This window comes from Catharus ustulatus, chromosome 14 (assembly GCF_009819885.2).
Source record: "Catharus ustulatus isolate bCatUst1 chromosome 14, bCatUst1.pri.v2, whole genome shotgun sequence".
Classification (NCBI taxonomy): Eukaryota; Metazoa; Chordata; class Aves; order Passeriformes; family Turdidae; genus Catharus; species Catharus ustulatus.
Window position 1 is genome coordinate 7,325,998 of NC_046234.1, and position 21,552 is coordinate 7,347,549.

Sequence of the window (21,552 nt, forward strand, 5' to 3'; positions counted from 1 at the left end):
AATTCAGTAACATATTAGAAAGTATTTATTTAATGGTGATCTTTTCAGAATATGATGGCAAGCCCAATGCAAGAGAACCTCTGGAATTCTGAGGCTGAGCAAGCCCCAGATGCCCTCATGCTCTGCAGATTATCTTTGCAATTTCTGTCCTGTCACACTTTGGTGACCATGGGCTGTCCTTAGAAGGCAGAATTGTGATTCTCTCATCTCTCTCAGCCCCATTTATTGAGATATTGTAGAAATAACCAGACACAGTGTCTGTGTTCCATGGGCTGTTCTAGCAGCAGGTGGTTTGGTGCATTTCTCCAGCAAATTACCCTTTTTTTTCAGAGGTCTGTGAATCTTTTTAATCAAACACAGTGGGCAGTTCCCTCTGAGCAGTGTGGCAGCCTCTGTCCTAACTTTGGAATCCCCTGTAGAAATTTGGATGAGATCTATGCCTTGCAAAAATCTCTCAAAACTGTTGCATTATTTATTTTTATTCTGCTTCAAGGACAACACTTTTCAAACCAAGAGATGACACAAAGAGCCCTGGGCTGTATAAATATAGAATCTTTTTATTTTTTTGGTTAATAGATACAGTACAATTTTTGACTACATAAGAAAGCGTTGTTTTCAGTGCATACATTCCTCAGACAGACAGGAACACGGCAGACAAACATTCCTTGGTGGTTTGAACATGGCACTTGGTTTATTTCTGGAAGTCCCAAGTTCCTAGCTTTTCCCAGTTTTCCTTAGTTTATTTCTGTAGGTCCCAAGTTACTCTCTTTTTTCCCAGTTTTCAGTGGCTGCTTTGACAACTCAAGGTCTAAGGAAAAATGAATTGAGTGCTGCCAGGAGAACAGGACACTGCTCAGTGCATCCCACATTGCTCTCCCTGTAACCCTTGTGGTCCCAGCTGACCCAGGCCAGCAACTTTTCCATTCTTTGTTCACAAAAATGGAAATAACAATGTCAAACAAACCATCTAGTGCTTGGGTTCAACACCTGCATAGTCCCCTACACTGCTTGGGCCAAATCCCAAATTCCTCCCTCAATTTCACTTGAGTAAGATGGTGCTGGTGCCATAACTTTGGCAAAATTCTGTTCTTTTGTGGTGTAGTACAAACCCAGGAAAATGGATCCCAGCATTTGGCCATTATATTTTCAGGGAGAAAAAAAGGAATTATTGCTGCCTTTTGTGTTTTCATTCACTGTGTGATAAGAAAAAACCTCTAGGCTGATCTGTGAGTGTGATACTGATCCTGAGCAGTTCCTGTGTTCAGGGAAACCTGATAATGCTTATCTTGCTCTGTAGTTACTTGCTTGCAAACAGTTCCTGGTGTGTTCCCTTGGTGCTGCTGGGATTTAGGATCCTGCAGCCCAGAGCTGGGACAGGCCAGATGGAATCTGCAAAGTGAGGCAGGACCTGAAGGATCAGTGAGGGGATAAATCAGAGCCAGCCTGGCCAGTTCCAGGCTGACATGGCAGCTGATATTCCTGCAGTGTACAGGAGAGAAAACCCAGTGAGAAAAACCCCTGGGGACTCTGGGGGATCCTGGGATTTGCCAAGCAGGTGAGTGCAGGGAGGGATGTGTCACTGGGATGTCAAACACAGCAGCTGAGGGCTGCAGGATCCCTGAGTGTTCACTGCAGCACTCAGGGGTTTGTTTGACACCTTTACTCAGACTTGGAGTTTTAGCTGACTTCCTTGACATCCCAAGCAGATAACTGGGATGCATCTTGCTAGGGATGCCCTTTTTGTGGGGATAACCTGGGAGAACCTTACAGAAACCTCCTTGCTTGAGGAAAGGACTCTGGGAAGGATCAGACTCACACAGTCACCAGCCTCCATTTTGCTCCAGACACCAATATTGAAAAATCAGTAGATTAAAAAGCTTCTCCCATTCAGGGAAGGACACAAAGAGACTTCCTGACAAACTAATACAAACTAGTTTTCCTTGGCTATATATTGAGGGTTTAATGTGAAAATCTCACTTTAGATTATCTAGTTCAGCCTCTGCAAGCACAGGATAAACAGCAGTGAAATGATCCTATACCTGATCTTATGGAAAAGGCAGAGCAAAGCAGTCCAAAGAGACTGGGAGAGCAAATAATAAGAAAAGTAGAGAAAAGAGGAGACAGGAGATTGGTACAACCACCAGCCTAAACAAGAACATGCAGGTGAAGGCACTTGGACTCCCAAGTGGGAGGTGATTGTTGGAGAAGAGACAACACAATTCCATGGAGAGCTCTGAGCTCCTTTGCCCTGATTCTCTGGGCTCCCAGAAGCACAGAACCAGGAGTGAGCACTATCAAAGGAAACAAAAGTACATGTTAATACAGATCCCACTGAGCTCAGGTTAGAGAAAGCAGATGGCAGACAGGAGTTGAGTAAGAATCCCTGAGAAGTCTGAAAAAACAATAAACATCACATCATTTAAACAATTCACCCCTTCTGATCCTCTAGCCAATCCACCAGCCTCCAATTAAAACCCAGGCAGTGGAAATCCCTCACCTTTAACACGAGCTGCACGTGGTGATGCTTCCAGGAATGAGATAAACCTGCCAAATTCCTCCAGATTCCTGTTTCCTGACTGAAACTAAATAATGTGGAGAAGAAGTGAGAGGCAGAGACACTCCCAGCCAAGAGAGCTGCTGTGCCATGGCACTAGTGGGGCACTGTAAACTGGAGCCTGGCCTGCAAGCATTAGTGAAATGTTTAGTACAATACTTAACTCTGTTACATCTGGGTATTTCTTTCCCTCTGGACTAAAATGTTACAAATTTTACCATATAAATGAATGACTATATTTGTTGCTACAGGGTACACTATATACATCGTTGGAAGAAGAGAACAATAATTAAATTAAGGGAGGTGAGAGAAGGACAAACAAAATATTAGTAAATAAAATAGAATATGTTCAATAATACTTTTCAGGCAATACTTTTGCTTGTTACATTTACTATAAGGAGGATAAAATCTTTCACTCATTAACATTGAAACAGCTGCCCAAACATCCATCAGTCCCTTCCATCGCTGGATTTGCTCACGACGTTCTCGATTTGCCACTGCAGAGGAGCCCTCAGTTCTGGGGCTGTCAGTGCAACCAGGGGTTTAAACATCTGCAGCACAGCAGCCTGTGCCTGTTCCACCACCTCAGGTGGCACAGAAAGGCTGATGGTGGTTACTGAGAGCCAGGAGGGCCCTGCTGGGTCCTGCTCCCCAAACGTTCTCTGTGCCTCTGCTCATCCTTCAGAGAAGGACAGGCCACGTGCTCAGTTCACCCATTCCTCCTCAAAACACAGAGCACACGTGCAGGCTTCCTTCCTACATTTCCAAGTTCCTAAGTGAAGGTTTTTCAAGGCTGTTTTCTCACCCTCCAGCTCAAGGTGCAGTAACAAACATCTCCAGCTGAGGCCATCAAGAGCAGAGCCACACACACTGTCTGCACCTTCTTTTCCTTTGCCTCATCAGTAATTTATTTCCACAAGAACTGATTGATTACTTAATCAGAGCTATAGATAGCTAATAGTGTTTGATGAAAAACCAACCCAATGAGCTTCCTGGGGCTCATCAGAATTCTTTCCCAGTAGTTTCTTCTCTTCTATGACCAGCTCTACTTAATACATAGATACTAAAATACAAAGCAGTGCAAAATGACCATAAAGCAACTACAGCCCACACCTATCTAGCAGGTGCACTACGAGCAGGGGGCTCTGGAGGGACTGCAGCTGATTCACAAGTGACTCTGAAGTCCAGGAGAAGAAGCAGTGCAGTTCCCCAGAGCCCATCCTTCAGATGCTTGAGAGTTCACAGTTAAACGTGGTGTGGGGTTTGGAGATTTGTTTTCCCCTTTGATAATACCTGAGGCTTGTTTGTGATTCCTTCAGCATAGCCCACTGCAAGCACTCATGCAGAAAACCTCCTCTGCTGCTGTGAGGGTGTGCAGCTGTCTTTGCCAAGGTAACATCATCGTTTTGCAGGGCTTGATTTCATCCTCCTCTAGTCTGAATCATGAAGGAAAATTCTTTTTCTGCTGAAGAAGTCAAATCAAGGAAGAAAAGGAAAGGGTTGTGCAGAGCTTGGAGGAACTGCACAGGGAGCCATTTATGATCAGTTTAACTCAGGAGGTTACAGCCCTCCCTGTTAGTCAGCATCTCATCCTGCCTTTTTCTCCTTGCAACCTGGAGACCTTTCCCTTCCTAAATTTCAAAGCCAACTCTGATTGTTAGAGAGCACATGAAAGGCCAAGGATAATTTACTGATTTGTGAGGCTGCTGTGATGATGCACAGGGCACACTGGGCACCCCTGTAACAGTCCCTGCCCCACAGAGCTCTGGGGCAGGGCCAAACCCACTGTGAATGTCTCACATTTGAGAATTTCAATCCTTTCAGTCCTGCTGCAACAAAAGCTTTGAATTACCCTGAACCCAGGAAGGGCTTTGCATATGATACCAATATTTACCTTGGCAAGACAGTCAGAGATAAATGTGTGTCACATGGGCTTGCAGCTTAGCAGGGAGAGTATCCCCAGGGTCAAACCCTTGGGCCACAGAATCCAGAGGAAATGCTTTTTTTTTGTTTTGTGTGGTGTTTTAGTGAATAGCCTGTGAGCAGAAAGGAAACATAAAAATTGCTGCCTCAAGGGTATGGGTGAGTTTTTGTGTAACTCTCGTGCTGGTAATGAGAGTTTTCTGCACATTCACACAAATGTGTGTGTGTGTGAGCTGGGAAATTCTGTTTGAGTTGAGAAGGCTCTTACTTAAGGCACTGATTTTGCCTTGCAGCCATTACAGATGCATCTCCAGCAAGGTTCCCTATTGCATGTCTGCAGAACAAACTGTTTGAACAAGGGGAAAGCCCAGGGCAGGAGATTTAAGCACAGTGTGTGCCCTGCTGGCCCAAAAGAGCAGGCACACGAGCACTACCAGCTTGCTCTGGGCCATGCCATCTTTAGGAGTGTATCCTCTGGGCAGTGGAAATTACTAAATCCAAATTAACCAAAATAGCTTGCATTGCAAAATATTTCAGAAATATTTACAGGAGGTGAAATCCCAAATTAGGAAGGGTGTTTCAATTTCAGCTTTTCTCCAAGCCCAAAACATTCATCTGCTGTTTTCAACAGATCCCTTCCAATCCCTGCAGGATGTGTCAGGGCCAGCAGATTGAATCTGGTGTTCCCAACCTGCTTGGCATGACCCTCGTGGAGTGAAATGGGAACTGTGGGGTTGGAAGGAGTGGCAGCAGCTCAGGGTTACAGCTCCTGCCAGGACTCTGACAGACAGAATGTTATCAATTCACTGCAGATCTTGCAATAGGCCTTTAAAGAGAAGAGAGAAGATGCTCTTAAATTGTTTCTAATCACGTCTGAGATGTGCCAGAAGAAACAGGTGAAGCTTTATCCCAGCAGAATTCCCTTCTGTTGGACCCAGGCTCCCTGGGGGCACAGGAGAAGCTGGCAAGGCTGAGGTGCAGCCAGTGCTGGGGGCACTGGTTAAACTGGGGGCGCTGAGTAGTGGATGACAGAGTTGTAATCCGGAGGAGGGCTGTGGCATTCCAGGTTGGGATCCATGGGGAGCAGGACAGAGTCCTCCAGGGGGAAGTCCATGGTGTCCTCTTCCACCTGCACTGCTGGCTGGTACTTGACAGTCTCGTGGTCACACAGGATGGATTCCTTGCTCCTGCTGACAGCTCTCCGCCTGTGGGGAGCAAACATCGGGATTATCCACCCTGGCTCTTAATTGATGGCCAAAATTATTTCTCTAAGAAGTAAATATATAAAAATATCAATTCACCTCTATGGCACCCTGTAAGACAGTGATATTTTGCTGGCTGGATGAGGGAACTGAGATAGGTATTTTAGATAATTCTGTGTTTTAAAAGTAGATTTAGGAGTAATTCCTGCTCTGCTGCCTTGTCCTTTCAGCTCACCACATTTCAGTGCACTACAGATCTCTTACTTGTAAAGACACCTGTCCTGTACACACAGTAATATCCTTCCTCATTGTTCTGACACAGGTCAGTAAAAATTTGACTTTTCTGAAAGCAGAACTGAAGGCTATGACTTTTCTTGAAGCATGATAAGGGATGAAATACTGAATAATCTCTGACAGACTCTAATTTAAACTGATACTGAAAGCGAGAGTGTGTGTTGAACACGCTCAGGCAGTGCAAGGCAAAATCCCTTTTATATTCCCAGCCCTTTAACATTCCTGACCCAGGGGCTGGTGAAGGGCAGTGCTTTGCAGAATTCCAGCTGCTTTTGTCTCCTGTCCTCCCTCTTCCAGGTGATGGAGGGTGGGACAGAGCAACTTCCATCACTTGGAGCAGCCTCAGGGTTAAAAGTAGGAGAACCCTGACAAGATTTGTGTCACAAGGTGACCTCGAGGAACAGCAAGGGTTATGGAGAACTCTAAAGGTTTTTTCTGTCATAGGCTGCCTTAAAATAATGTTCTGTCAACCCTTGGTTTCTGAGCAATTCATTGCAAGAGGCCTGGATAACTGAGGGGTTCTCAAAAGGACTCCAGTGTGAGAGTGGCTTTTGAGCTGCTGCACTTTGCTCAGGACCCTTCAACAGCAGCTCTTGGGAAGGAGCCTCAGTCACAGTCTCACCACAGCACTGCTCAAGTCTCAGCTCAGAATGACTCAAATGTGCCTGGGAGAATTAAAAATCAGGCACTGCCCAAGCACTGTGTGTGTACTTCATATGTGTTTAAAGTAGTATCAGGTTACATTTTAATGACCCTAAACCAAGTCTGAATAGTCAACAGTTCATCAAATAATTGTAGAATTCATTACATTCATTTTATTGACACTTCTGCAGTGCTTCCAGTCCCCACAGCTGCTCATTTGCTCACTGGGGTGCTTTAGGAAGAAAGCAGAGCCAGTTCCTGCTCCAGTTTTGGGATCAAACCAACAGCCAGGAGCATCTGGAGGGAGGGCAGCAAAAGCCATTAATAGGAAAATAGCAGATCCTGGACAGGAACTGTGTGTGTGTGTGTGATGTTTTTGGGATGGTACAGCAGAGAGAGCAGGTTGGATGGCCACACACAGCTCCTTTCAGCTGAAAAGGGTAAATCTGCCCTGCTGGGGCTTTACAAGTTGTGTTCTCTTGCCTCTGAATCTGGAACCTGCCAAAAGCTCCAGGTTTCCCATAAGCTGCAGATATTGCCACTAGCTGACAGAACTAGTGTCAGTATATGAAGTAAAATAAATAAATTAACATTCTTGCTGGTTCTGGAAGGATCCCAGGTGTCCAGGCTGGAGTGGAACACTGGTTTCTGCTCAGTGCTCAGCACAGGAACAGCCTGTAGGATCCATCTGTGAATTACCCAGAGCTGCAGGGGAATGTGTGCTGATGTTCTGTACATCACTCATGAAGCTCTTGTGCAGCCACATTCAGACACAACACACAGCTGCAGCTCTGATCAGCTGCAGTGGGACATGGGCTGATTCATTTAGGGTCTGATTTCAGTGTGCTGGGCTGGCTGTCCACAGCAGGTTTGCATCTCCAGCTTTGGGAAGTGAGCCTGAGCTGTAAGAGCCAGCCCACCATGTCTTGCATGTCTAGGATGAGCTTGGGTTCTGTGATTGCTGCAGAGTTTATAGAACAAAGCTGCTGTTTATGTGCCTTCAGACCTGCACAAGGCATTGAAACCAAACCTGTGGAGTGGCAGAGCAGAAATTCCCAAATAAACAGTAACCCTGAGAGCTTCAGCAAAAACTGTAGCACCCTCTGCTTTCACAACTAAATTTTTCCTCATTGTCCAGAGAGAAACATGAGTGGAAACTCCTTATGTATTCTACAGATTTGGCAGGTGTCCATTCTCTACACACACAGTTTGCAGATAAACTCTTCTCTGACATAAGTAATGCAACCAGAACTGTGCCTCACTGTTTGTTTATGGAATTCTCTTCTTGTTGCTCAGTTCCATTGACTCATGTCAGACAATTTATGGATGCTCTGGCTTCCAATTTGCCGGGTATAAAGTTGTCACTGGAGACAGGGAGAAGCTTGAGAGTATTTGTTTAATTTGTTTATCGTGTAAGTATTTGTATTTTATTGTATAAGTATTTTATTGTATAAGTATTTGTTTAATTTAACCCCCAGCCTGCAGATGTCTGAGTTTGGTTTGGCCACACAATGGGAAATTTTCAGGGCCCTGACTCCCAGCAAATGTTCCTGTTGGGAACAGGGATATGGATTGGAATTGGATTGGATATCTGGGGATAACTCTGCCTGGTGCTGAAATCAGACTGGGAGGGCTCCTAAATGCTGCAATCTCCTCTCTGCTCCAAAGACAGAAAGCTGCTGAGTTATGCCAGAAGGAAGTTGTGTCACTTGCTATCTACTGGCAGACCAAAATGCAATTAACTCCCAATACTATTCCTTTCATCTAAATGCATTTCCTAATTAAAGCTCTCTGTGGGGCTTTGCATTTTTCCCTTTCATGCTGCTGTCACTGGCACTGCTGCCTGCTGTCATGTACAGCTGCTGCTCCCTTTTCCATCTGTCCTTGGCATCTCAGAAACTGCCCCAGCCCCCAGAGCTCAGCCTTGCCTGGATGTGGTTGGTTCTTGGGGCTCCAGGGGACACCAACACCCCCTTGATGGCCTGGGCCACTTGGGCTGCCCTGTGTGGAGCAGAGACCTTCTCCCTGAGCCCCCACAAACACTCTCTGACTGGAGGGCTTGGATTTGATTGATCACACAGCTGTGCAGTCCAGAAGTCACCAGTGGTTATGTAATGAACTAATTTCATTAAAAGCTGGCCATTCCTTGGTTCTCCTGGGCTGGCACTGCCCTGCCCATGAGGTGTTTCCTCACTGCTCTGCCTCTGCTGACCCTCAGTGCTGTGGGAGCCCATCAGAGATGCTCAGTTGGGATAAATCTGCTCCAGGCTGGAACATCCCAGCCCAGGCTCCCCTGTCAGTGCTCCCACTGAGGATCAGGGTGGGAATATCACAACACTCAGCTGGAATTCAGCTCGCTGCCCACTGACCCAAACTTGTCACAAATTGCAGTGACCACCCTGAGCACTCATTTGTCCTTGCACAAGGTGTCCTGTTTTGGAGACACAGCCTGAATATTAAATAATCTTCCACAAACTTTTTAGTTTTCTGAAAGTGCCAAACTTGTTTGGAAGATACCACAGAGGATAATCTTGCAGTAGCTTGAAGTCCTGAGTGACCTACTGAGGCTTTTTCTTCCTACTGTACAAACCAGAGATTTTGGAGGTAGAAAAATACTGAAACCATCAGAGAGCTGGGAAACCATTAGTGGAGCTGTTTATTTTATGTGAGAGGGAGCCAGTTTGTGTTAATCTAAATTTTGGGGTCAATGACTTGAAGAGGACTGTGGAGAAAAAGGATGGCTGCAGGAAAACCACCCTGAGCAGGGAGGGATTCCAGCCCCAAGGGCAGCAGCTCCTACTGCTCTGCAATAAGAAATCCAAGTATTTTGCTCTCAGCAGGAAAAACTAATGGACTTTTCTGTCCATGTAGGAAACCTGGCCATGTTCAGAAGCTGTGTTTAGGGAAAGATGAGAAATTGGGCTGATTGCTGCCAAGTAGAGCAGTTTGTCTCATGACTACATCTCTTGATAACATGTAGGAGCTTCAGGGCTTTGTAGGAGCTTTCAAAGGTGTTTAATGAGGCTCAGAGTAAAAGTGTTTTTTTTTTTTTTATTTTAATTTTTCTGCAATTAAAGAAATAAAAGAGTTATTTTTTTCTTCTGCTAGCTATGACTGATTCACAGTTTTCTTTAATACATTTCCAGCTGAGTGCTGTGCAGGAGGAATTTCATCCTGGGTTCTCCTCTGGCAGCACCAGTGCCTCAGCATTCTGCTGGCAAGGAGAACTTGAGGGCTGGGCACAGGAATTCATTGTTTGGAAACACTTTTAAATACAAAGTGCAGGTGATAACATTCTCCCAGTCCAAAGCCACCCTTGTCCCCTCACATGTGTGGCCAGGCTGCTCAGCTGTCCCTGTCCAAAAGCAGTGGGATGGAAAACACTGCAGTCAAATCCACAGCCTCTCACAATTCCCCTTCCAGTCCTTGCTGCTGTGAGCACAGTGCATAATCCTTGAACAAAAAGAGGTTTACATAACTCCTGAGCAGCTACTCATTCCAAGTTCTAGTTTGGAGAGCTCAGGTCAGGTAACAGTGCAAGGTGCTGCATGACACAACAATAAATGTATTTATTATTTCTGAGCTCCATTCTGCCCTGGAGCAAACATGTTGCCATGCCTCGTTTGTCTGAGAAGGTGAGAAAGGAATCCAGCCCAATCCTGGCTGTGTTTTTGTTGTGTTCTTTGTGTTTGGACATTAATGCCTGCTGCTACTGAACAAAATCCCTCATTTCAGTATTCCTGCCTTGCCTTAGGCCCAGCTTGTTTTGGCAAAGGCAGAGCTCTCAGTGATGGGATGTGGATGCAGCATGCAGAGCCCAGAGTGGATCAGCTGAGCCTCAGCTGATCTCGTGGGTCTGGGCCAGAACCAGACCAGGGATTTCTGAGCACCAGAGGATCATTGGGTTTGGGGGGAGAAGGGGAAGAGCTGGAGGAGGACAACTGAGCAGATACCAAACCTTTGTCATCTTAAACAATAACTTGATTACAGAGTCTCTGGGAGGATTTTAAAGCAGTGCTTGGCAGTAGCCTGATAATATTCTGAGACGGAACCTGACACCAGAGTCATCCCATCATTAAATCCCTCTGTGCTCCCTGTGCTTCCCTGAATGCTGATTCCAGTGTTGTTATCCTAGTCAATCTTCCCATCTCTCACTGCAGCTACTGCTTTGACTTTCTACTTCAGCAGCATAAAATACTCAGAACTTGCTGCTCTATTTTAGCAGCAGGAAAAGCTCAGACCTGGTTAGTCCAGCCTAACAGTGAGCCCTGGCCCAGAGTATCAGATTCATCCTCACTAAACTCTTGACACTGACACTCCATGGTGTGTGCTGTTGGCAAATTTTAGACTCAACAGAGGAATGAATGCAGGATAAATAAACAGTGAGATTTTGGCAAAAATAATAAATGCAGTCACCCTGGTTTAGAAAACATGCTAAGCCTTTGAACAGTTTTGTTTTAGAAAAGAAAGACTTTGAAAAGGATCCAGAGTAAATGTTTTTGATAGAGAGAGATACACAATTAACAAGGGTGACTTTATCTCCCCTGTTAAACCCACACTCCCTTCTGACCTCTCTAGATTATTCCACAGGCTTTGGAGCCTTGTTTGTCCACTTTTCCATGCAGGAGCACCCAGGGGTGTCCTGTCCTCAAACCAGAGGGCTTTGGGGTGCTCTGCACTGTTGAAGCTGCTCTTTGTGCCAGTGAGGGTCTGCAAGATTAAAACCAAAAAGCAGGAGAGGCAGCACAGCTTGTTGCAGGCTCTGCTGCAGGGTCTGCCTGGTGCTGGATGGAATCCCCATGGAAATGGGGTCAGGCAGGGATTCACTGCCCCCACACAGCCTCCCACCCACTCCCAGTGGCCCTGGTAGCAGTTCAGAAGGTTTTCCTGGAAATCCCTAAAGGCTGTTATGGAATTTTTGTGCTTCTACATCTGGCTGGATGTTGACTTTTCAGATTTTCAGGAGAAAGCCTAGAAGGGGCAGAGAGGAAACCTTCCTCTGCCAACTCTTTATCCAAACAGGAGAAAGCAACAGGGAAAAGCTGTCAGGGGTGAGTGACAGAAACCCTCAGAGGGATAAATCCCAGCAGGGAGGCTGCTCTGTGTGTGTGGATTTGTGTCAATGTGACATCATGCAGGAAGGAGGTGAATCAGCCCAGGTGAAGCATCACAGTAATGCAGCTCCTGACATTTGAGCTCTTGTTTTTTAGAGCATTTGGTCTCCATAGCAATGGATGGTGCTGGCAGGAAGGCTCTGGGTGTGTGCAGGGGATAAAAACAGGGAAGTGGATCAGGATCTCTGCTAATCCCACCAGTCCAGCCCTGGGACACTGCTGAACCAAAATACTGCTGGGCAACAACATTGCTGAGGCCACACTCCCATCCAGTACTGCCCACAGCATTCTCAGTACAGCTCACAGCATTCTACTGCTCCTGTTAGTGTTGTCCACCTTTCCTTGGGAAATCTTCTCCCCTTTCCTTCTCTCCTTCTCCCTTTTCCTTCTCTCCTTCTCCTTTTTCCTTCTCCTCCCTTTTTCTTCTCTCCTTTTCCTTCTCTCTTTCTTCCTTCTCTCCTTCTCCTTTTTCCCTTCCTTCTCCCTTTTCCTCCTCTCCTTTTCCTTCTCTCCTTCTTCCTTCTCTCCTTCTCCTTTTTCCACTGCTTCTCCCTTTTCCTTCTCTCCTTCTCTTTTTCCTCTCCTTCTCCCTTTTCCTTCCCTCCTTCTCCCTTTTCCTTCTCCTCCCTTTTCCTTCTCCTCCCTTTTCCTCCTCTCCTTCTCCCTTTCCCTCTTTCCTGCCTTCAAACATCAGGGAATGGATGTTTCTAAGGCATCAAGAGACAAGGCAAGCCCTTTCCATCTGCTTTTCTCTCTGAGTGAGAGTCAGCCCCTCCAAAACTGCCACACTCTGACCATGCCCTCTCCTGGGAACTCTCCCAGAATATCCAGAAATGCACCAGGATCCTTCTCATCCCTCAGTTCTCTTCAATGCAGAAAAGGGGTGATCTGGTGTAGAACAAGCAGCTGCTCTGCTAGGAAAGGTCTTGGAGTTCCTCAGTACAGAGAAAACTCACACAAATCTCAGTAGATTTCAGAGCAAACTCCAGGCAAGTAGTAATTAGTTTAATTAACTGAATGGACAAGAAATTCATTGCTACATAATAATTTATTTTTAAATATATTGGGCAGCTATTCTTTGAAATTCCACATGTTGACATTTAAATCAGTAAAATGGGTTGTTTTTATTAGGAAGGTGAAGTTTTTCACTACTGGGTCACCTCTGCCTGTGTGGTTGTTACTGAAATGCAAAGAACTGTGAGCAAAAAGCTAAAAATCTGCTTTTAATCTTCTGTGTTGTACTATGAGTGGATAAACATACAGCAAACCCTGTGCCAGCCTCTGTTTGTACCCAGGTGTGAACAACACAAGCCAGGGATCACAGAGGTGATTTAGGGAATTCTCTGTCTCAGAGTGATGCTAAAGCAAATGCAGCAATCAGGGCTCTGCTGAAGACACTGCTCTTTACTGTGCACAAGCATTTTAAGTTTACTCACATCCCATGAGCTGCAAAGATGCCACTCCTTCTGTCTGAGTTAAATATACACACTGGTATAATTACAAATGTCAGCTTTTGGATTAATGAATCAAGTTCTTCAAACTTTGCTCCATCCCTGTGAGAGAACACTGGGGAGGCACTGAACAAACAGCTAAATTAGACCTCTACATTCTCATTTTTTCTCCATAACTTCCCTGCCCCTTGATCTTAAAACACATCACCAAGGTTTTCTGGTTATGGGGCTGAAATTCAGAGTTCATCTCCTCTAAGCTTGCCTGGATATCCAAAGGTTTTCTTTTGGCAGCAGAAACAAAAGTGCAAATTTCAAAAGCATTTCTCTGAAAGCAAGAACTGTCTGAAAAAAGAAATGCTCCAGAGTACTCACGCCAGAGCCATGATCCCATAGGGCCAGGAACGGATTTCCAACCTCTTGGGGCTTTTTATCTCATCTGAGGTCAGCACCATCCCACTGTCAGACTCCTGAGGAGCAAAAGGAAAGGAACATCAGGGACATCTGGAACCTGGGACTGCTGTAGGAGCCACCAACCCTTCAGGACATTCTTTTATCAAGGCCTGTGTTATCAATTTTTATCCAATAATGCTGCTCTGGAGCCTGGGAATGTTTGCCTTGTTTTTATGACATTAAAGTTTTTGATCTGCATTTCCAAAGAGAACCCTTAAGATGAACATATAAAAAAATAATTTGACATTTTCACATTTGAAACTGATATTAAGCATGACATATGGGCACCATGTAGTAGGATAGCTGAGATATGAATAGACTGAGATTCATAAAGAATATATCCAATAATTCTGGCTGGGCTTCTCCAAGGAAAAAACTCCTTAAATACCCACTGGAAACACACAATTAGAAACATTTGGGGTTTGAAGGAAGTTCAGCAACATTTTCTAAATGCAAGTGCTGTGTAAAGATAGATGGCCCTGGCCTTTATGGATTTTTTATGAGCTGTCCAACAAAACTGTCTTGATTAAAGTTGGGGTTGTGATTCTGCTGCACTTAAAGCTGAGTCTTGAGGCTGCAGTTAAACTTTGTGCTAAGTTTGTACAAGAACACAGATATCACAGCCCTCATTTTAAGCAATTTCATAATATTAAATGCTCTGGGTGTTTCTTTGCATTTGAAATATTTTGTGATGCTGGAAAGTTGCACATCTGTGCATTTGTCAGAACCAAAACAGCAAAAGCCCTCAACATAGACTCTACTGAGTCTTATTTTACCAGTCAAACTGATCAAGATATAAAAAATAATCTCATCAAACAATAAATAACAAGAAAAAGCTTTTTATACACACTCTGGTCATCTATCAGTTGTTAATAAGATCAGTTTGTAAGCAATTTTATGAAGCATAAAGTGAAATCCTGAATTGATGAGGTCTGTCAAACCCTCTGTAAAACCCAGCTTGTCTCTGGATTTTATCTTGGCTGTTTCCCCTTCTCACACTGCTCTAGGAACAGTTTATCTGGGGGCTGCTCTGCATTTTGCTTCCACCTCTCTGCTAAAAGAATCTCCAGAGATTGCAGATAATTGCACAATGGCAGGAAGGTGTGGTGGAGCACACTTTGAAATAATGACCTAATGACTATTCAGGGTTGATAATTAAGAAAACTTCAATAACCAAAGTACACTTACTTTGTCCAAAAGCAAATCACTCACTGATTTAAAAGATCCTTGTTGAAACATCAATTTATTTCTGATCTCTTGATGTACAATCACCCTTTTTGGAAACTTTTCCCTCCCTCATGCAAAGGCTTATTTGAAAATGCCATGAACAGAGCTCTTAGGAAGGTAATGCTCCTGCTGGCAGCAATAATCTCTGGAGACTGCATTGATCTAGCAAATGTCTTTGTGTGATTCACAGGGACAGATTTTATCCTGCAAGAGGGAAGATGCAGGACCCAGGGAAGTTTCTAAGCCTTCTAATCCCTGAGATGCACCGATAGAGAGGCAGAAATTCCACCTGGGAAAATCCGAGGCAATAACAGGCCTCAGTCTGTGCCCAGCAGAGAACAAATGAGAAATGGGCTGTGTTTGTCAAGGACATGAAACATTTCCAGGACAAGCTGGAGCTGGAGACTTGAGCCTTCCTAAGGGAGCTGCTCTGAGGAATGGCTCTGTCCAAGAGGAGTCTCAGCTGGAGCCTTTCCTTGGCTGCTCCTCAGCACTGAGACTGCTCCTCTGTGGCAGGAGGATTCCTGAGGGGCTCAGCCTTGCTCCCTAAACTCTGTTCCACCTGCACAGGGCCCTCCTTAGGGACACAGAAGGTGCCATCGAGGCAGCAGGTGGGGACAGCACAGGGAGCTGCAGCCAGGGGCTGCCTGGGCCACTGAGGGAATTCAGGAATTGTTCTTGAGGATTTTTTTAAAGAAGAAAATCCAACCCATAACTTCAGAGGAAGCCAACAAGCAGAACTCTCACTCTGTAACAGAACAAGCATTTGTTTTTCTCTGGAGGGAAAATTAAACCCTTTAACACTCTCCCACCCTGCAATGGCATTAAACTGGCAATAAATACATTCACTTGCAGTGAGGAAAATCCAGGGTTAAAGCCCTTTGTGTGAATCAAGACCAGCATCTTGAATCTTGTTCTTGTCTACCCAGAACTGAACACCTTCACCCCACCAAGTGATTGGCTGTCTTGGCCAGCCAGAATGTGTTCTGGACACATTTCCCTCCAAGAGCTGCATTTCAACAAGCTGCCACTTCCTTATGGCAGAAAAACATCTTGAAATATGTAATATAAAGCCCCTTAGCCTGATCAAAGCCAGGGTAATCACATGTGAGTTTCTCTTTAAATTATTTGTTAAGAGAAATGCAGCTCCCTCTTTGTTGTCACACAGCCCTGGGTGTGAGATGCCAGAGCCAGCTCTGATTTAAAGTTCTCTCCTACCAAACAGATTCCAAAAGCTCTGATGAGCATTTCTGGTGCTGGTGACGAGTGATCTGTGAACCTGCTGGGGAAGGATGCAGGCACCTCTCTTACCTCATGCATCACTTTCTCCTTTTCCACTGGCACCTCATCAAATGTCTTCACACTCAGGGGTCTCTTCTTGCTGTTGTTACTGAAAGCAGGAAAGTGGATGGGTCAGCAGAAATCCCAGGCAGATGGTGCACCAGTTGTAGCTCAGTTACCTCCTCACACAGCCCAGTTTCCTGGACCCTTCTTTTTTGTCACCTCTTGTATCTAATAACCAACCCCCTGACAAATGTGTCTGGCTCTTTCACCAGCCATATTAAAGGAGGACAGCAGACAGTGAAATGTTTTTTCCCCCCCACCCTGTATCTGCTTTTCTCACCCAGTTTCCACTGCACTCCAGCGATTCACTCCACTGTTCAGGTTTTCCTCCACAGGGCAGGTTTTGGGGTTGGATTCTCCATCTGGACACAAGGTGATGTTCAGTGGAATGTAGTCTTTACCATCCTATGAAATTAATAACAGAAAAGAGCACAAAGCTGGGAAAGTTAATTTTGTGCTGCATCTCAGATTTGAGAGGTTTTTCTATCCCACAGAGCTTTGATGAGAAAGGATTAAATTGTGTTTTAACCTAACTGTGATGTTTGTTCAAGGTGATTATCATGTTCCTCACACCCTGGGGAAGTCATGGAAGTTAGAATGCACACTTTATCCAGGAATTACTGTGCAGGAGGCTTTGTGAGGAAACTGGGGCGCTTTGGGAACCTGTGATGTGGGATGGCTGCACATGGGCTTGGATATCCCAGTGCTGGTGAGGAGCCATGGACAGACTGCTTGGTTTGGTTCAACCTCAGCAGCTTGGGAAGAACCAGGCCTTAAAATGGGAGCCTGAGAGGATTTAATTTCTTGTTCTTCCCAGGAATTGCTGCTGCACAAATGAGGTCTGCATTGTCATTACCCCCTGCAGCAATCCTCAGGAATGACTCTGCCTCTAGCTCCTGAAACTATTTGTCCAAATTTCCTGGTGCTTCTTTTTGTTTTTAATTTTGAGAAGCAGTTAAGTGCCCTATTCCCTTATCATGATTTTTATGTTTCCTCAATTTACTTTGGTTATAGAATCAAATTCACAAGCTCTTCATGTGGCAGACTGGGCCCTCTTCAACTCAGCTCCACTAAATTTGTTTACAAACAGGAAGGAGCTGCAGAAGAGTGTTTGATTTTTTCTTCAATTAAATTGACAATTGCATAACAGATCTGGTTGTTTTTACTGATGAAGAAAACAACTGGTTTAACTATTATGAAATTAATCCTGATATACCTGACTTTCTGTGTTTTAAGCTGCACAATTGTAAAGCTCCCAGGAGCACTGGTGAACATAAACTTGGAAATGAGAGACAAAGTTCAAGAGGTGGAGAAAATCAGAAGTAAACATTTGAGTAGTTAACATTGTCTTTACTCACCCCAGCAGGCAATTTTCAGCTGTGCTAGGAAGTGCAATCTAATATTAATGTTAAATAACCTTCACCTCTGCACAGGCACACACGTGTGCCCACTGCAGACTGCATTTCCTGCTGTACCTGCTGCACGTTGGCCTGCAGGAGATCCCCCAGGCGCTCCACGAGCTCAGTGAACGTTGGCCTCTCCGTGGGCACCCCGTGCCAGCAGTCCAGCATGGTCTGGTAGCTGGAGGGAAAAAACAGGCATTAGGAATGGGGAAGGATGGCAGCTTTTCTTCTGTTTCATTCTGCTGCTTGGCTTGGTCAGTCTTTGGATAAAGAGATCCAAATCAGATCTCTACATGCTGAAATTCTGTTTAGTTTCCATGTGGGATGCTTTTTGTTTCCATATTCTTGCCTCAGCTGAGCCTGCAGGATTTTGGCTTTCACCTCACTTAGTGCCTGGCTGCAGGGCCCTGCTGATTCTGCTGAAATAAGTCCTGGTTATGGGTACTGGGTTTCTGTCACAGGATCTGAAGTCTGAGTTCCATGAACTGCAGCTGATGTGGGGCATCTGATCATCTTCTTGTTGGCTGACTTGGGCTGTCCTTAGTCTGTGCTGTCACACCCAAAATATGCCCAGTCACAGCTTTACTGCAAATAAAATACCCAGCTGTCATCTCCTCCCCTTCCCCACTTAAACACAATCTCTCTGTGAGAGCAATCAGCTCCCAGCAGCACCAGCAGCTCTTACACTTCAGGAGTGGAATATTCTGGAGATCTCATGCGCGTCCCTTCCTTGAGCCGCCGGCAGAAATCCTCATCAATCTGCACTCCAGGGTAGGGAGAGGCACCTGGTGGGGGAAAGCAGAGGGCTTGAGGATGGCACAGTTCCTGTGTCCAGCCCAGGGGGTTGGTGATCTCCAGTCTGGCAGTACCAGGAGCTCGAGTGAAGGAGCTGCAATCACTCACAATCTACATTTGCTCTTTCAGACTCATTCTGTTCTTCAGAGATTTCAATCGTGCTCTGCATTTGTGATACAGTCAGAGCCACTCCAAGGTAAAATTGGGCAGAGGAAAAATAAACTTTAGTAAGTTTAAGATTTTAAATATCTCTTGGTCAGTGGAAGAAAAGTTCCAGCTCATTCCATGGTTTCCAAGCTGTGACCCTGCCAGTGTCCTGCACAGAGTGGATACACACAGAGTAATTCCTGCTCATCCTTCATTGCCTTAGAACCCTGTGAATAAGTGCAGAGGGGCTGTGGGCACCTGGCTCCTGGCAAGGACCACAAGAACCTGGTTCAGTCCCATGTGTGGAATTGCTCCTCTCCTGGTTCACCCACTACTAAATATGATTATCCTACAGGGAAAACCCCCTTGACAGTGGGAGCTGCTCCTTCCAGCTTTTCAGCCTTGTTTTCTTTCCTGACTATGTTCAATGCTGTTTTCCTGAGTGCCACTCAAGTGTTGGCTGAACCCTGGCAGCACAGCTGGTGGAAGCTGGAATTGCTTTGCAGAGATTGGATGCTGGGAAGGGCTGGGAGCTTTGTGTTAACTCCCACAAAATTTGGGAGAGTGCTCTGGCATCTGAGTAATCCAAAGCTCACAGGTGAAATTCAGAAAGAGTCTGAAGTTTGAAATGTTACTGAACCTACTGTGGATAAAACAAAAAGATTTGTAACCTCCCTCCCTCTGCACTAAGCAAAGGCTTCCTGTGCAGCACAACCCTTGTCTTGGACATTTTGGCATCCCAGAGGCTGGATGATGAATTTGGAAACAATTTAATCAAGTCTTAATAAGAGATTGAATGGAATCTGTATCCAGCCCTCGAGGAATCCGTGTATTATTTACTGCCTATAACATTCCTGCATATTTCCTGCAATTTTTCCCCCATTTGATAACACCATCATGTGCTGTGCACTTGGGGGCACAACAAGAACAGCAGAAATCTTTTGGATAAAGCACTGAAGAAGGGGCCAAAATGTGGCTGTTGCCAGAATTATTCTACTCTGTGAACCTGACTGCTCAGTGGGCAGAAGCTGCACTGGGGAGCTGAGATCTCAGCTCTGCCTGAGAAGGAATCCCAGCTCAAATGGGCTCCCAGGACATCCAGAGCCCACTTCTGAATTGCCTGGATGTGCAATACCAGAGCACAGGACTGACAGTGTTTCCTGGAGTTATGTAAGCTGGAGATAGGCAGCACCATCATTTCTGCTCTATACCCAGATTTTCCTTCCCAATCCTGCCTTTGGCCTGTCATTATGCTCAGAATAACCTGGGAATTAACTGCTCAGCTCAAGGATGGAGAATCCCACTTGTTCTCCCAATGTGAGCTCTCTCTCTCTGTTTACATCACAGATCAGATCAACTACAAGATGTTGGTGAGAGCAAACACAGGAAAGGCGAAGGATAACAGTGACAGGACAAGGAGTAATGGGACAAACAGAAACAAGGGACATTTAGCTTAAATATCAGGATGAAATATTTTACTGGAGGGTGGTGAGGGCCTAGCACATGTTGCCCAGAGAAGCTGTGGTTGCCCCAACTCCAGCAGTGTTAAAAACCAGGTTGGATAAAGCCTTGAGCAATCTGGTTTAGTAGAAGATGTCCTGCCCTTGGCAAAAGGGGTTGGGACCAGATCATCTTGAAGATCCATCCCAACCCCTGAACATTCTGTGAGTCTATGATTCATTTTTGACTCCAGGATCTTTTGGGAGTTTATATTTTGGCCAGTGCTGGCCTCCTAGCAGCTGGAGGCAGCTCAGATCATAAAAGCAAGGAGCTCTCCCTTTCCCACTTCCACTCAGCACTGTATTTATCTGGACTGTGGGATAAGTCTGATAACTTGGATTTGGAATGCTGAGACAGCTTGGGAGAAATGTAGGCTGGAACATATGGTGTAAGGCCTCCACAGGATGTTTTCCTCGGGGGAAATCTCCTTCAAAATGCTCAAAGATGTGGCATGCATTGGATATGGGAGCCCTCTTTTGATCTTGGTTTTATTTTAGTGGGATAATGAGATGCTGATGTTACTACCAGGCACTGCTTGTTTACATAATTATCTCTGATTGCTTTTGGAACAGTGCACATTGAAATTCCAGGAGACACCGACATTCTGTACCATTAGTGATTTCAGGATGTGTTAAACACTGCTGGCACTACCTGACACGAGGTGTGCTGACCCCATTTGAATAATTTAAAGCTCATTGCAAACTCAGCCTCAGATGGAAATTAATATTCCCTCAAGTCCTGATTTCCCTGTATCACCACAGCAGATCCAGGCAGATCCTTTCTGCAGGCAGCCTATTGTCCTTCACTCAGCTTCTGACCCTGCAAGGACACAAACTCTTCTCTGCATTTTCCTAATCAGTATTTTTCCCCTTTTCAGAGGGTTCTCAGTCTGTGGGACCCAGTGAGAGCAGCAGCTGGAAATGGAAGCCAAAACACACCCTGTGGCAACGACAAATAACTTCCATCCCATGGCTCTCAATGGTGTGTAAAACTTTTATATGACAGAATTCAATCAGTGACACAAATCCTTAATTAAATATTTATCATTTGAGCTGCAGATGTGAGCAGTGCCAAACCACAGGCATGCCTGGATGAGCTGCATGAAAAACCCTCTCAGAGAAAATGACTGGTTTTGAGCCTGTGCCACCAATTGAAAAAGCAGTTTGTGATCTACGTCACAGCCAGGGCACAGGCTGCTGCACGGGTGGCAGCCCCTGCAGCCATGTGGGACATTCCAAATTCAGAAGGGGACAGTGCCAAGAAAGGGGCTAAAAGAACCAGATGAAATGGGTTTTTAAAAATAGATTAAAATAGCGGTGAATTTCACCGATTGGATTTTAATTTGTATTAGTGTTCAGTATGAAAGGCCATCTGTTAAATTCTGTCAGGACCTCTGGGAGTGATCCAAAGTTTGTTCCTGCAGTGGCCCTTGGATCCATCAGCATTCCACTCCTTGGGTTCCATGAGAGAGCCTTTCCCTGAGTGTGTCTCTGGATGCTGATGCTG

At 45.3% G+C, this 21,552-nt stretch overlaps 1 protein-coding gene across 1 annotated transcript in view; it reads right to left on the minus strand.

Annotated features, from left to right (window-relative positions):
* Positions 1-537: 537 nt before the first annotated feature.
* LOC117002997 (vascular endothelial growth factor receptor kdr-like) overlaps positions 538-21,552 on the minus strand; it is a 90,769-nt gene continuing 69,754 nt past the window's right edge. The window contains exons 24-29 of the mRNA XM_033072589.2: positions 18,290-18,389; positions 17,677-17,782; positions 16,482-16,606; positions 16,169-16,247; positions 13,553-13,647; positions 538-5,682 (exon numbers count right to left, since the gene is read on the minus strand). Of these exons, the coding sequence (XP_032928480.2) occupies positions 5,478-5,682; positions 13,553-13,647; positions 16,169-16,247; positions 16,482-16,606; positions 17,677-17,782; positions 18,290-18,389 (710 nt within the window). The 3' untranslated portion in view covers positions 538-5,477. The remainder of the gene's footprint in view (positions 5,683-13,552; positions 13,648-16,168; positions 16,248-16,481; positions 16,607-17,676; positions 17,783-18,289; positions 18,390-21,552) is intronic.